This window comes from Cornus florida, unplaced genomic scaffold (genome assembly GCF_030987335.1).
Source record: "Cornus florida cultivar Cherokee Brave unplaced genomic scaffold, ASM3098733v1 CherokeeBrave_3.0.0_Hap2_Chr02, whole genome shotgun sequence".
In the NCBI taxonomy this organism is placed as follows: domain Eukaryota; kingdom Viridiplantae; phylum Streptophyta; class Magnoliopsida; order Cornales; family Cornaceae; genus Cornus; species Cornus florida.
Window position 1 is genome coordinate 7,110,998 of NW_026775572.1, and position 17,161 is coordinate 7,128,158.

General features: G+C 34.4%; 1 protein-coding gene across 1 annotated transcript; it reads left to right on the forward strand.

Moving 5' to 3' along the window:
* The first annotated feature begins 4,840 nt into the window (after window positions 1-4,840).
* Window positions 4,841-10,718, forward strand: LOC132293370 (ras-related protein RABC2a-like). The gene is made up of 6 exons (XM_059790823.1): window positions 4,841-5,204; window positions 6,781-6,849; window positions 7,632-7,697; window positions 8,759-8,880; window positions 9,557-9,685; window positions 10,288-10,718. Exons 1-6 carry the CDS (start codon window positions 5,072-5,074, stop codon window positions 10,396-10,398), a joined length of 630 nt encoding a protein of 209 aa, XP_059646806.1. The 5' UTR covers window positions 4,841-5,071; the 3' UTR covers window positions 10,399-10,718.
* The last annotated feature ends 6,443 nt before the right edge of the window (window positions 10,719-17,161 follow it).

Genomic DNA, 17,161 nt, shown 5'->3' on the forward strand with positions numbered 1-17,161 from the left:
CTATGCAGCATCGGAAGAATGAAGTAGACTGATCCCTGCTCAGCACGAACAACCTCTACTCCTGACGAACACCTGAAAAATAATGGTGGGTCAGGCCCACAAACAAGTTCTACTCTACTACAGTCCAAGAAGAGATCCGATACACGTATACATCCTAGTCAATCCAACAGTAACTAGTAGTCCGTATATATATATATACACACTAAAGGAACCTCACTAGACTATAGGGTTGTCTCAACCTGAATAGTAGGCAACATGCAAAACGCACATATAGTGGACATGAATACCTAGACCTACCAGGGTACACAACTACACTATATCTAGCTACACATCCCTGACCACTGATCCTGAGACTCAAGCTCATATCATGGCACCATACTTATATATATAAAATCTAGTAACCATCCTATCCGGTATAAATTAATCCTCCATAATTCATTCAACTTGTTCAGCTGACCTGACTTGAATATAAGTAGGACTTAACATTTTAGTTAATCCATTCCCTTATATAATAAATTAATCATTCATAAGTCATTCAACTTGTTCAGCTGACCTAACTTGAATATAAGTAGGACTTAACATTTTAGTTAATCCATTCCCTTATATAAAATAGGTAGGACTTAACTGATAAGTTAATCCGTCCCTAGAATGCCACCGTCCCATACCGGTGCATTAAACCACACAATCCAACAATTAATGTAACGATTAAGGAAATACATCAAACAATCCAGAAATAACTATGATAATATGATATCAAGTTATCACAAAATAGGAATGACTTATTATTTATTTAAGCTTCCTATATCATATGTCCTACATAAACTGAATCTTATACATATGATGATATTTTATTATACCGTCAAATAAGCATTCTCCATATCCAATTCATCATACACATTTAATCTCAATTGCTAAAACATATTAAAAGATTAAATTCATTCGTTTGTTTAAAACATTCAAATAGTAAACATCATTATGATTGAGTCTATTTAAATTTATTTAAACCCAAACCTAGTTTCTATTTAATGTTCAGGAATCCTAGACATGTTTTTACGTTCCATCGTTCCATAGATACGAAAAATACATAATTTAAACATGTAAAAATCCACACTGGAAATCAAATCAAAATCATGCATTTATCAATTCATAACACAAGAACAGATATGAACCAAATTCATAAAACCTATATTCTAACCCAATTAAACATGTATAATTATTTAATTTTATGTGTTTAATAAATCCTGAAATTTCCTAGGCATGTACAGAAACACGAATCAAAGGAAAAGAAATAGAAGAAGAACTTGCCTTAAACTTTCGGAGCGAAAATTAAACTTCTTCTTCCTTGATCTTCTCTCTAAAGGGTTTTCTCCTCCTTTCTTCCTCTTTCTCCTTCTCTCTCTAACTCTCTCTCTCTCTAGAATATATTACGTGATATATTTTCACTCCTTTTTCAACCTATAGTTGTGTATTTATAAGCTAAATAATAACCCTATTCCTTTTCCCAATCCAAGTCAACTTAATAAAGAAAAATAAAAAATGAAAATACTAAAAAGGTAACTTAAAATATGTTACGTATATAATCTATGTATATCCTTATTAATTAAATAAAATATATATATTAGATTATTTATTAATACTAAAGTTACCACAATATTAAAAGGTAACTTAAAACATGTTACGTATATAATCTATCTATATCCTCATTAAATAAATAAAATATATACATCAGATTATTTATTTATACTAAAGTTATCATAATATTAAAAAAGTAACTTAAAACATGTTGCGTATAAATATATGTATATCCTTATTATATAAATATACAAAATATATACATCAGATTATTTATTAATACTAAAGTTACTATAATATTAATAAATTACTTTCCTTTATATATATATGTATATACATATACATCTATATATATACATATACAACTATCCATAGGTAATTATCCATACCCATCCAACCTCCTATCCAAGTAGTCCATGGGACCCAATTAGTTAGCCCATTACCACTAAGCATAACTATAAAATAAAACATTTAATCATTTAATTTATAATTAATTACAATTAATCAAATACATCATTTAAGCACACAATCTAATTAAACAAATAATACAAATAACACCTAGACAAAATACAAATAACACATAGATAAGTAGCCAATTAATTAAGTAACACTTAATTCAATTAAACACATAAGCAATTAGTCAAATAATCAATTAAACAATTAAAAAAATACAATAAAAATAAATAAATAAATACCGAGACTATCCTTTTAAAATTAGGGATATTACACCACACCCTAAAAACTCTATGTTGCGATAAATCATCAAAAAAAGAAAGATAACTAAGGACCATAACTCCTTCACAATACTAAAGTTAAAAAGCAAGTGATTAAGCACCTTTGCACATGCAGCACTAGTTACTAATAACCTGACCTCCCCTGTGGTTTCATGATTGCATCCATAGATCAAATTATCAAGAGTGGCAGTGAAGTTTTTTACCTTATGCTCGATAAAATTATAATGATACAGTTGATACTAACACCATCTAATCATTATCGTGTCACAGATACAATATCAATAATTTTACTAATAAAAGATCAACTCAAGTTAATCAAATTACAAAATCACATGAAGAATATGCATGATAAAAAAAATAAAAATAAAAATAAAAAATCAACAGTTAGATCAATTATCAGAAACGTGGAAGGCTTAACCAAACTTTTTAAAAGCAATCTTTCACTTGTGAGGTTGAGGTTGAGGCTGAGCAGTGGCATCTTTGGCCTCACCAGCCACTCTATTCGCCAAATTGGTCTGGTGTCACATTGTTGTGTAATGTCAGACGAAGCTTGCACTCGTAGCTACATAGATAATCACAACATCAAAGTCACTTAATCGATCAAGAATAGGGCTGCAACTTGGGCGGGCTAGCTTAGCCCAGACCAACCCCAACCCGAAATTTTGAAATTTGGGCTTTAAGTTCACAAATTGAACTCATGTTCAGGTTGGATTTTGTCAAAACCCAAACATTTTTTGGGTTGGAATCGGGCCCTAATCCAACCCAAAGCCCAAAATAAATAAATAAAAATTCTTTTTTTTTTTTTTTGCCTCTTTCACCTTTCTCTCTCCTCTCTTCTTTCTTTTTCTTTCTCTATCGCGGAAATGGCTTGAACACTCAAATACAAATGCCAAGTCCAATTAGAGAGAAGCTGTCTCTTTCATTTCTTCAAGGGCAATCATCTCATGGGATAATCTTTCACGAAAGAAGCACACCCATTGAAATGAGGAGATTCTTTTTCATATAGGAAAACAAGATTCAGGAAGATGATCCGGTCTGGGAAAAAACATTAAAACAAAACTCATACATACAAGTTAGCGGTTGCATAGAGAGAGGGGGGCAAGCTTGAGAGTTGAGAGACAGCGGCTGAAGCTTGCGAACGGTGAACCCGAACTTGAACAGCAAACTATGGAAACTGAAAGATCTGGGTTTTGATTTTTTGAACAATCTGAAATGATATGCCGATATGGGTTTTGAACTTTTGAAATCATTTGTAGTCGCAGAGAGAGAGAGAGGGAGGGGGCAAGTTCAGAAAGAATAGAGACGGAGGCGATTGGGGAGGCTAAAATGATTTGTCCTAAAAATAATCAAATATATATATATATATATATATATATATATATATATATATAATTTGTTTTTTAATAATAATATAATCAAATATATTATATATATATATATATTCGGAAAAAAAAATTAAAAAAAAAAAAAAAAATCAACTCGTTAACCCGATCCAACTCGCCCAAAAATATTAGGATTGAGTTATGACCATAACTGACTCATGTTGGGTGCAATTCATGTTGGCCCACCCAACTTAATTTGGGTTAAGATTGGGTTAGGACTGGATTGAGTTGGGCCAGCCCAACTTACAGTGTTAATCAAGAATCAATATATATATATATATATATATATATATATATATATATATGAGCAAGTCTCCGCAGCCGCTCACGGCCGTCGATGGCTCCATTCTGCGATCATCACTATATATGTTTTGATCGAACTCGTGATTAAACATGGCCAATGACCAGTCACCAGCCTATGTGATTTGAGTCGCATAGCCTTAAAAAGCAACTGAGTGCCAGGCCTTGAAAATCAACTGTTAAATTTATACTTGACTCATTTCTTCATCAATTGACTCATTCTTATATGCGTTTTTCGCTGGAAGTCATGGAGTAATGATTAAGCACACCGGTTGAAGTGATTTGAGTTACAAATATTTGTTTAATTAGTAAGAGTTTATTAGTAAAACTCCAACCAAACTATAAAATAAAAAAAAAAAAAAATAAAAAAAAAAAAAAATGCCTTATTCACTTTTCCATTTTTATAGAAATATCTCAAAAATTGAGCTGATTTTGTTTATGTGGTTAAAAATGATGTTATCGGGATGGTTTATGATATCTACGAGTATATCAATTTTTCTACTCCGTACTAGGCAAAATGTCACATATCCGCTCTTTTTTCAAAAAAAAATCCTATCAAATCGCAAGGTAATAAAAAAAGTACAACGATATTGTCTCCCCATATAAAGCTTAAATTAGTACACTATTAAGTTCGAACCCCAAACCACAACCATAATAATAAGCCCAGTGCCCACTAAGATGGTGACCTTTCACCAATTCCATGGAGCCCAATTCTCCATCTTGCCTCCAGTGCAAAGACAACGCCCCATGCCTCAATCCCATTAATTACAAGAACGCCACGCAGTCTCACCATCTCTGGTGGGCTATGACACGAACCGTGCGTTCCGTGAAAATGGAATCGCATCTGAGTCTTTTCTTTTTCTTTTTTCTTTTTAGAGAAAGAAGAAAAGAATACGTTTGTTGTCAGCTCTCCTCTGGTAGAAGTTTTTCTTTTTCTTTCTATACTTTCTCTCTCTAAAACTCTACACACTCTTCCTCCCTTTTAAGATAGAGATATATGCCATATGCGCTTTCCTTTTTTCGGTTCTCTGTCCCATTATATGCGCATTGTCACTGTCGTTGAAGAGAGAGAAACATTGATCAATGGCTTCATCGTCGACCAACACTTACGATCTCTCGTTCAAGATCTTGTTGATCGGCGATTCTGGCGTCGGTAAAAGCAGTCTTCTAGTCAGCTTCATCTCTAACTCTGTCGATGATCTTGCTCCTACAATCGGTACTTCTCCATTAAATTTTCTTTGTTCTTGTATACATATACGTATAGAAATACAAAATTCGTATATACGTTTATTTATAGACAATATATATATATATATATATATATATGTATTTGTGTTTGCAGTTCAGATTCTTGATCTCGTATTTGATTTTGGAACTCACATAGTTAGTGCGGATGTTTAATTAGTAAAGTTATATGGCGTCCAAGTGTTCTTCCTTTTATTTATTTTTTGGCAATTTTATTTACCTACATTTGTGTCTATTGTGCTTGTTTTGATTTGCTGGACTCTTGTAGTTAATTAAAGTTTTGTAGATTAATATATAATAGTTGTTTATATGTGCGCATATTCATTAATTTCTTTGGAAGAACTCTAATCATATATTTATGTGAAATTCAATGGAGTACAGAGTAACTTTCCTAGAAGCTGCTATAAGCGATTGCTTGTGTACTAGGAAAGGGACTGTACACAAGAAATCACTCATACACAAGAAATAGCCCATATACAAGCAATTTCATTCTACTAGCTGTCACAGGGGTCTTGTCCCTTATCCCGTGAGTGACCTTACAAAGTACAAAATAAAAATATCAAGAAAAATGAAATGAAAGAAAATGGAAATCACCGTACAAAGTTTCTCAAACCCTTTCTGGACAATACAAACCCTAACATTCTTAAGTATACCGGGTTACAGTAAAGACTAAGACTCAGGTGGTAACCGGATTACAAATGAACAGTGATTTTAATTGTAGTATTAGTTTTTGACAATGGAGGGTACAATAAAGAGTGAACAAAAATATTAATGAATTAAATACAATCCACCATGTAAAATTAATTAGACAAGTGGTAAAATGTGTGTGATGAAAAGGAGCTCCGTACTGAGATGTCTACCTCATGCTAAAATAGGGTCCTTTTTTTTATGCATGGAGGGTGAATGGCTCTGAGTGCACCTACTATTCTGTACCAACTTTCATATTCACCTCATTCTCCTTCAGCTAGATATGGCTTGTCACTGCTTGCAGGGACATGCATATGACATAAGTGGTAGGTGTTCGGCAATATTGCATGTGGATCTAGAGAAGTGGTTCGTTATTGTTTGTATATAAAAGAATTGACTTCATTTGTACTTGGTATGCATTGAATCATATTACCATGTTTCATATGCGCTAAAGAAATTTATGTCACTCCGTTGACACGTTCAAGGTTTGCTGAGATTTGCAGCTTTTCAATATTGGTGTAACTACTTCAGTTATTAAAAATAAATAAATTGTAGAACAGTTCTTTTCAGCAATTGTATGTGAGTTTTGCTCCTATTATTGTTTTAGTTTTACAGCTTACTGTGTGTTCCTCAGTAGAACAGCAATATGATATTAGTTCTTTTAAAAGAAAATTGTCATTTTTTTTTTTTTTTAAATTTGTCAGTGTGTATGAAAACTCGGTCCCAAGGAAAGAAACTGTTAGTGTAATCATTAGATTGTCTAAATATTTTGTTGCAATTGACTTAATGCAAGCATAGCTCTTTATATGATAGTTGAGATTTCACAGATTGATATTTTTGCCTGTCTCAATCATCTCCAGGTGTGGATTTTAAAATCAAGCTGTTCACAGTTGGTGGGAAAAGATTGAAGCTTACAATTTGGGACACTGGTAATGATTGGCAATGACATATTGTTTCATTTTGTCCTCCAAAAGAAAATTTCCACTGGTTACATATAGGTCCTCCGGCCATTAGTATTTTTTGATGATTGGCTATTTGGTTGGATGTACTTTTTTTTGGTAAGTCACTCACACGCACCAATTTGTCCCATTGGGGACTCAAACGCTCAACCTTTCATTTAGAAGGAGGAGGAGATTCCGCTTGGGCTAAACCCTTGGTTGGTTGGATGTACTTTTTATTGCTTCAGTGGTACAAATTTGGGAGAATGAGTGGATTAGGAAAAACTTTTTTATTTTTGTAAGAAATTTTATGCTCGAGTAATTTCTCTATCTTATGATTAGAGTATAAGGATATGACGCATGTACTTTTTACTGCACATTTATGCTTTTTTCAGTAGTCAAAATTCCAAGATGTTTACCTCTAGAAATAGGAATGATTTAGATTACAACCCCATTTTGAAATGATGGATTGGGGTAAGTGGTTACTTTTTGTTGATTTATAGTGGAACAGAGATATCTCCTTCACTGAACTCAATGGCTTTTGGAGATTAGGACTTGTTGCTTATTATAGGATTAATGGTACATAGTCATATGTGGTCATGTAATTTAATTCTAATGTTGTGCTCCACTACATGCAGTAACACATTGCATAAATGTGACAGTTTTTTTTTTTGTCTGATGCCTTCTTTTCTGATTAATCTAATAACATTTTCTTTACCACAACTGTGTGGAAAAAATGAATTTGGTTTGTATGATCATCATGTCTATTGCAGCTGGACAGGAGAGGTTCAGGACATTGACAAGCTCTTATTATAGAGGAGCCCAGGGAATCATTCTTGGTAAGCTAACAACAGCATAAAATCATTTCATTCTACAAGACAGTGTATGTAAAGTTCTATTCTCTTAAATTAGTCTTTGAGAGAATGATTTTTGTTTGAAGTAATCAGTGATTCATTAACGGACTGTATGGCAGCTTTTTAGATGTTTGAAGGCTAAATATGATAGAAGTCTTCTCTGTGGCTTCATCTATATTGAAAAATCACGTCTTTTTTTTTTGGTTCCCTAAAATAAAATATAAAAAAATCAGCATCTTTTGAATTGAGGCCTTCTTTTCCTCTCATTCCTATCTTTGGAAAAAAATATTTTTGTGCCCATCATTGAGAAAAAATTATTTTTGTTCCAATATATAGACATAGATGTGTCATGCTATCCTTATGGTTCTTAAGGATTAATGAGGCAACTAAAGTGGTGGTGTTCTAAATCTTTCCAGAAGCAATATACCAAATTACGTAAGCAACTCTGGTTTCCTCCAAATGTGAATTTCCTCTTTGGAGAATATAGTTATGATTGTTTGAGTCTGGAAAAAAGGCCACAAAATTCACGAGAATAAATTTTTGAAAATAGGAAATGAATCACTCAATGATAATAATATTATCAACTCAAAGTGGTGGAAGAGATGGATTAGGTAGCTTTGTAAGAAGAAGTGACTGCTTTTAAGTTATCTGAATAACCTGAGTCAATAATCCCATCATCTTTAATGGCAAATTTCTCCATTTTATGATCTAGAAACACACATTCATTCCCGCATTCACTCCATTGGAACGTCATGAATGATTGACCTGTTTATTCTAATAGACTCTCGGAAGTCAGAAACCTTCCTCCTTTGCTCTTCAATAACCTGTGATCTTTGTCTAATGGTACAGTATTGTGGTTTAGTTGTATTGACTAGTTTCCTAAACTTTTTGTATTGATTACTGCAATCATACGTACACATGCAATAAGGCTTTCAATTTGTACACTCTGCAGATTGTTATGAGCTACACTGTTATATTTTTGATTGTATAATTCTCACATGGTTTTTGTTTACTGAACTTAGTTATTTTATTTGCTTGAATTATAGTTTATGATGTGACACGGAGGGAAACTTTTACAAATTTGTCGGATGTATGGGCTAAAGAAGTAGATCTTTACTCCACTAATCAGGATTGTGTCAAGATGCTTGTTGGAAACAAAGTTGATAGGGTAAGTTCCGAACTCTGATTTTTGTGCCCAAAAGAATGATCTGAGACAGTGAATCAAATTAAATAGTTGAGGGATCTATGCATCTATAACCATATGGAAATTGCTTTATGTTGATTTTTATTTCTACATGCTTGCTTTCATATCATTTGGGTTATGTAGTTGGCTGCTAAAAGAAGTTTTTCTTTTTCCCTTTTTTTCTTTTTTCCCCCCATCTCTTTTTCCCTTTTTTTCTTTTTTCCCCCTATGTTCTTTCCCACTGAGAACCCCTTGTAGGCAAACCACCTGGGTGGTTTCATATAAACTGGGTTATGTGGGTGGGGAAAATGTAGACTAACCTGACCTTTTGCATTATTTTTCACAAAGTGACTGCTCTCTTAGTATGAGCCTTTGCCATTATACCGAGCAATAACTCCTAATTGCTAAACTTATCATGTCTAGGAAAAGGCTATATAGCTTATTTGTGCTTCTGTTCTTCAATTTCAATGGGAACGTGTTCTTTAGTTGTAGAGCTTTTTATTTTAATTTATTTTTCTTTCAGTTGTAGAACATCCGAGTTTTATACAAACTTTACTTGCAAAGTTAGTCGTCTAATTTTTTTAGCCACATATCATGAACTAAGTTGACGTTCTAAAAGTTTAATATTTTCCTTTTACATATTTTGCTTGCATGATTTCAGGAATCCGAAAGGGCTGTAAGTAGAGAAGAAGGGATTGCTCTTGCAAAAGAGCATGGTTGTTTATTTCTAGAATGTAGTGCTAAAACTCGAGAAAATGTGGAGCAGTGCTTTGAACAGCTTGCGTTAAAGGTACACGAATAAAAGAGTTTATACTGTTTAATTGTCACGTGGAATCAAACTAATAAATAATTCAGAAACTAGTCTTAACTATAGGATGTAAAACAAATCTGAAAAATGTGTTTCACCAATGGTTGACCTCCATCCGGGTCATTTTGATCCATTTAGTTACTATATAATAGGGTCATGCTATAGTTATATTACCAAGTACCAAGTTCTTAAAACCTCTAGATAATATGTGTGTTTGTGCATGTATTGGTTACAAGTAGGAATTAATTTCCCCATATTTTTACAGAGATATTGAACATTTTGTAGATAACGATGCAGAATTTGAAAATTTGCTCATGTTTGGGTTCTTATATGAATATCTTTATATATTTGATGGACAACTAATACCTCTTGATTTGTTGATGTAATCTTAGTATGGAATGGGTTATTAGACAGTCAGAGTAATAAGGAAGTAGAAATTGCTATTTTCCAACTGTTGAAAACCTTTTTGATAACAGGCGGCTGTTATGTGATTAGTGCTAGTTACATGATTTGGTTATATACAGTTCATTTTCTGTCGAAAGTACCGACATGGTGATGTACTATTTTTTTATTCTTTCTAACAGATAATGGAAGTTCCTAGTCTTTTGGAAGAAGGATCAACTGCAGTGAAGAGAAACATCTTAAAACAGAAACAAGAATACCAGGCGCCTCCTAGTACTGGTTGTTGCTCATAAAGTGCTGCATCAAATACCACAATGTGAAAAGATACATATGAAATGGAGGTGCAAATAGCAAATAAGGAGTACGACTTTTCCCCTTCACAATTCATGACCGAATTATGTACATGATAATTTCTTCTCTTATATTTTACTGTTGTTTTGTGCCCAAAAAGAAAAAAGAAATGGTCTAGTTTGTGTAAAGTTGTCTTCCTTTTCTCTACTGGGGAAAAAAAAATGAAGAAGTTGTCTGCCTTTTCGGTCTTTGTTCTCACAAGATGTTATGGAAGAAAAATTGCATGTAATTTCATTTGGTTTGATGCCTGTTTTTTTTTTCATACTTTAGTTCACACGTTCCTCACGATTAAATTTAAGAATGATATCATAATTTGTAGCTAACAGAAGCAACAGAGAAACGTGATGTTGCCAATCGATCTATGTGCATTGCATTGGGATACTATACTCCGTCTGCATTCCAGGCTTGGTATGTTAATTAGTGTTATCATGGTGAAAGGTCTAAGCCATAGCCTCAAACCCCAAAACCTTGACATTATCTCAACTAGAGGTGTTTATGATATCAGATCACATTCTCAGTACCCACAAAGATGGAAATCCTGAAAACTGTCCATTTAACATTTCAATTTGAACTATATGCATGTTTCTACAATCTATAAATTCAGTCCCAATGGACACATACAGTACTTCCCCGACCATTTCAAATTTTCATGAATATAGAAAATCATGTATATTCCAAATCTTATTATCTGGGCAAATCGTAGAACACTTCTCCTGTTTGGACCAGCTCTTGATAGGGCCCAAGCAGCAAAACATCAGTGACAATGCTAATACTGAATCTGGGCTAGAAAATTGAACCGAGTCTGTGGTTTTCAGGTGACCCAAAGTCATATACAGAAACAAGGACCACATAGAGTATTCAGAGCTTTTTTGTGGTCAGGTGCTGAATCGAAATCCACGGGCAAAAATTGTTTGGAGAAATGTTTGCAAGACCAAACAAGCTGGTGGTTTGGACATCCCTAACTTAGAGCTCTCAAACAAAGCCAGCATTCCTAGATACATTTGGGATTTACAGACTTGTGACATATGTCACACTCACCTCATCAAATCCAGAAATCTATGGACTCTCAAGATCCCACAAACATGTTCATGGAGCTGGAGGAAATTACTTCAATTTAGACACCCTACAAGGTTTCTCATCAAGCACAGAATTGGCAATGGCTCTGCAACCTCCTTCTGGTGGGACAATTGGGCTCCTGGAGGTCCTTTGTGCTTTCCCATCACAAATCCTCAAGAATGCTGGACTCAATGACAACATCACAATTGGTGACTTCATTGCAAACAACTCTCGTCATTTCCTGTAACGACTCGAACCCGTAAATCCTGCGAGCCGAGTCCCTACCAGAACCCAAGATTACCTAAGTCAGTGCCATCAAGTCCAGTATTATTACCTCATTTTTACGTCCCAAATATGTTTCAAGGAGGCTCTAAGCATTTTCCCAATATTCATGATTAACCAAACCAAGAAGATATGGCAAGATGCACAACAGCAGCTAAACCGGTCGACAGAAATGGCCACTTCGGTAGGCCAGTTGTGCTCCAAACAATAGATGAAGCTACTGGAAGTTTCGGTCGACCGAAATGGCTCTACGAACTGGGATTTGCTACTGGACTGTTATGAACCTGAAAATATGCATAAGACTAGCTATGGAACCTTAAAACCGAATAAATCCTGTCTTAATATATGTATAAACATTGGATATAACATCATAACATCCATTTGAACATGGTAATCAGATACATATAAAAGACTTCCTCTATTTGCAACATTTTATTTGATCTTTCACATAATTCAATAACCATGAACAAAGTAATTGTATTAACACGAGACTACAATCCATGAAGCAAAAACTAAAATTTATAGGAGTCCATGAGTTACAACTTCATACAAGTTACAAAAGAACTAGGCTCCATACACAAAATACAATAAAACAAAAGCCGTAATCTCATCTAGAATTATGGTAGGTTCTCGTCCGCCACTTCCTTTCCCGAACCTGAAAATGTTAAAATAAGGGGTGAGCATAAAGCTCAGTAGAAGTCGTCCAAGGCGTTAGTTTTGAACTCCCTTGAGCCAAATAACATATAATGGAGTTGGAAAGATATCGGGGTCATGCAATGGGAATTCACACACCATAAACAACTTAGTAAGAAACAATTTCAGCATTTCACATAATTCCATCAAATGATATACTTGAAATGAAATGTGGTGCATCCATCCCAAATTTGGTCTACGCCGACTCTACCCGTACCTTTAGAAATCCGCTAACTGACTTTACAGAGGCGAGATTGATAACCATCTCCGGTTTCAATTCTGGCAACCGTTACTGGGCCTAGTACCAACTTTTTCACGCCCTCTACCGAGCTACGTTCCCTCTAAGTCAACCTAACCCTGGACTCGCGAAATCCGGTTCATTATTAATAAAAAAAAAACTTCCCAATTCCCTTTCAAAATTTCCCTTCCCTTGCCATGATATGCAATGCACAACAATTATAATCATTAAATTTTCAATATGGTAGTTTCCATATAATTAACATAGCAAGGCATTGCATAATGACATTTAATTGTAATTTAGGCATATCCACAACATTTACTACACCACTTACACAAACAAGGTAATTATAATAACAAATCACAAGTTATAAACCACAAGTTTCAATATAAAAGAAAACAAGTTGAAATTTGCTCAAATATAATTCAAAACTTGGGCATTAGGAAATCTCCTACCTTAATTGGAATGCAACTCCACAAGAAGCCCTGAAATCAAGCCTTAATTTCGAAATCCAAGGGTTGGCCAAAATGGTGCTTAGCTCCTATCAAATAGACGGCCTCGATGAGCTCTCCAACTTTGTTTAAGGTAGTACTAGCAAATTCCCAAAGGTGTGGGAAGAATCAAGCCTTGAATGCTTGATTAAGAGGAAAAAGAAAAGAAGAGAAGAGGGAGAGAGAGGAAATGAGACCAAAATTGGTCTCTTAGCCACAAAAAGCTTAGTGGTGGGTACCACCACTAAGAAAATATCCCACTTTATATATATATATATATATATATATATATATATATATATATATATTACTAACCACACAATTTTAAGCCACATCAATGTAAACATACACCAAATAAATATACATGGCACGTAATGGATCTGTGACACAACCCCCGTGCACAATAACTCCAGTAACGATTCCCATTCGGGATCGTCCGGCCCGAGAAAGGGAAAAATGCCGAAATGGCAGTTATTGCATTTCAAAAAGTCCTGAACTCAAATAAATGCCCCAACCAACTCTCGGACACATCCAGCACACCCCACAGCGTTTGGTACGTAAAACAAGAAAAGACAAAAATGTCTTCACAACAACAAAAATTCCAAAAAAAATGGAAAATGGTGAAAAACAAGAACATTACACTTCCCTCCTCCATCATCAGTGTAATTCCGAAACTGTTTTCTCTACATCCTTCTTGCACATCCAGAGATGACAAGAAGAGTTAGACTGTTTCATCAGCTAGAGTATACAATCTAAACCATACAGCACCTCACTTCATAGGTCACATCTCTTCAGCCCCATGACAAAATCTGGTGTGGCATTCTCCCACAATCCCTAGAATGCAGTTCAATTTATGGTTAGCAATGTAATCAAGACTCCCCACATTGGACTGCAAATCAATGGCACATCTATGGAACATATGTGTCATATGCAAAAATCACATTGAATCTTATGACCACTATTCTTCAACTGCTGCTTCATCTCACCAATTTGGAGACATATACAATAAAAATGCCACTTCTACACTTAGATCAGAAACTGGGACACTCTTGTTATAAGGATCAGCAATCAGAAGCCAAATTCAACACAAAATATGTTTCGAAAGATTTGTCTCTCCTCTGTAGTCTACCACACATGGGAGGAAAGAAATGATAGGATGTTTCGCGGGAAAAACTCATCACAAAGAGTTGTTCTGAACAAAATTTGCTCCACCATTACCTCAATCTCAAATTAGGATTCTTTATGGACTGTGCAACTGCAAAACGCATTCTAAGTGAATGGAATGTCTTTCCTTCCTTTTACCGTAGGCGTCCCCCTCGACAACCACCAAATTGAACTGCTAATTCTCTTCTTTCTCCCTTCTCTATGATTAAGGTTATTCACTGAAATTGATTGCAGATAACCTCCATTAACGACTAATTAACCATTAATTTTGGTTATTTGTTTTATTGAACTGGGCCATTGTATTGGGCTATATCTTCCTTGTATTGGGGTACATCTTCCTTGTATTTGCCTATTGGGCTGGGTTGTCTATTTTGGCTGGCTTGTTTGGCCAAAGGCCCCACTTATGTAATTATTTCTATATTTATAACAATTGCTTAAAATTGCAAAAAAAGAAAAGAAAAAGAGAACTTGGTTTATAATAAAATTGCAAATTATAAGCCAAATACGAGAAAGAAAAAAAAACAGCAGTACATAGATATTTTTCTTCAGAGGACAACTCCTAATATGTTCTCTCCACATAAGAGATTGTGTTTTCCAGCATTACAAGGGAGTAATATTGTAAATGTGTGCAAGTTTACATGAACTTTTGAATAATAATAATAAAAGTTGAACTATCTAGCCTGTCATATTACACTACTATATATAGCCCATTGAAAAGTCAAATAAGCTTGGATCATTGTACCCGAGTTGACATGTTAAAAAGTCGTATGAGTTTGGACTGATACACCCATGTGACACATGATCGAGTACAAGTAAAAACTTGTCATCTTACTAAGTCGATCTATAATGACCTGATCATTTTCATTTCTTTCCATTCCCTCAAATTTTACTGATATTTTTTTTCTGTTGATTTTTTTTCCCCGAGTTTCCTTTTTCCGTCATTTTTCACTATCTTTTCATTTTGCGTAACCTATCGGGTCGTGCTCGGATTTGATTTCAGCCTTGCATGCATTCATTATACTTGATTTCTATGTGTTGCACATTTTTACTTTTGTACAAATGCATGCTAGATGTTCATTTTTGCCCGTAGGGGTATAAATGTAAAGATTCTTGAAAATAATTTTCTTTAGTTGGTGTGTTTTTCGTAATTATCTTTTGATAAAATTTTGTATTTAAGGTTCTTTTAAATATATCTTTTGAATGACACTTCATTTTGGACTTTTTGGGAAATTCACTTTTTGAGTTATTTTGTGGAGGGGCATTTGTGTAATTATGAAAAGTTTTCAGAAAAGTTTCTCATTTTGGGTTCAAACCTTCATGATGGGTTTATTTTCACTTTTTATAACTTTGGCACTTCCAGAATATTTTTGAATTTTTATTTCATTTGTTTTGAATTTTCAAACCCCGTTAATCGTCAAACTTGTTCGGGACATAACTTTTCAGTTGGAGCTCGATTTTCAACCTCATTTCTTTTGTTGATCTTAGAATTCCATTTTGAAACTTTTTCATTCACGGACCATTTTCATTTGAGCGCGTCTTGACAGATTTCACTTTTTGGACCTGGACGAGGCCCGTTCGGACGGTTCGGGACACCTTTTTGACCTATTTAGGGTAAGTGGATGAGAGAGAAAGTCATTTAACCTTTTTTACTTTCTAAAAACAGCAGCTACAGCCGCCATTAGAGGAGGTTGGAGCTGCCCTCTCTCTCTTCTCTTTTCTTCTACCCCCTCTTTGATTCGTCTATTCCCAATAAAGACTTTTTTGATGTCCTCGACGACGCGGTGATTTTTCTCCAATCGGTTTTTGATTTGCAGCACTTTGATTTTTAAGGAGTGAGTTCAAGCTTGGATTTGGGTCTTGTCACAAGAGGATTTCTTGCTCTCCTTGTTGTCCCCGTTATAATCCCGAAATTTCATCACATTTTATGGAGTTTGATTTTTGTGTGATTTGAGATTTTCATCTCAAAGTGAGGTAGGGGGTGTTTCATGTTTATAATTCTAGTGTTTTACATGTTTTTGAGGTTTATATAACTTGTATGCATGTTTTAAGTTTAGATCTAGAAATGGTTTTTATTTTAATTAAATGATGATTTAATTTTATAGTTAAAGCATGCTTAGATTTAATTAAGAATATGATATTTGGAAAGCCCATGACTTGTTGTTTATCATATATTATTTTTGAAATTTTTGGATGACTTTTGAAATCTATTCTTGGGATGCCGTTTATCCCTAAGAACCTTGTTTTCTTTGTTTTCGCTTCTGCATTCCGGATCCGTTATCGGGTCAACTTTCGGGTCTTATTGACTATCTAGGTTGTGAAAATTTGAAATGCCACACGATCATCTCATTAGGTTATCAAACCTCAAGAAGGCAATCATTGTGATACCCCTCGCTTCCGAGACATGGGTTGATCAGGCCCAGGCCCAAACCCGAGGGAAATCAAACATTTAAGTATTTTAAAACGAACATAGATGAAAAAAAAAAAATGGAATAAGAATAACTATTAAAAGCTGAACAGAATACTAATATAAAATCCTCAATACCTGATAAAACTTAATAAAATCCAACTTCCAAAACTTCCATGAATTACAACTCGGGAATCCATCTAGTGGACCCCTAAATAAAAATCTCAACTGAAACGTAAACAACTGACATAAAACCAAATACTAAAATATGAAAGGACATCCTACATCGTCGGTGGAATGAATGATAATCCCTGCACAGCACGATCAAGCCTAAGACTGGAACCGTCCGATACCTGAAAAATAAGAGTGGGTCAGGC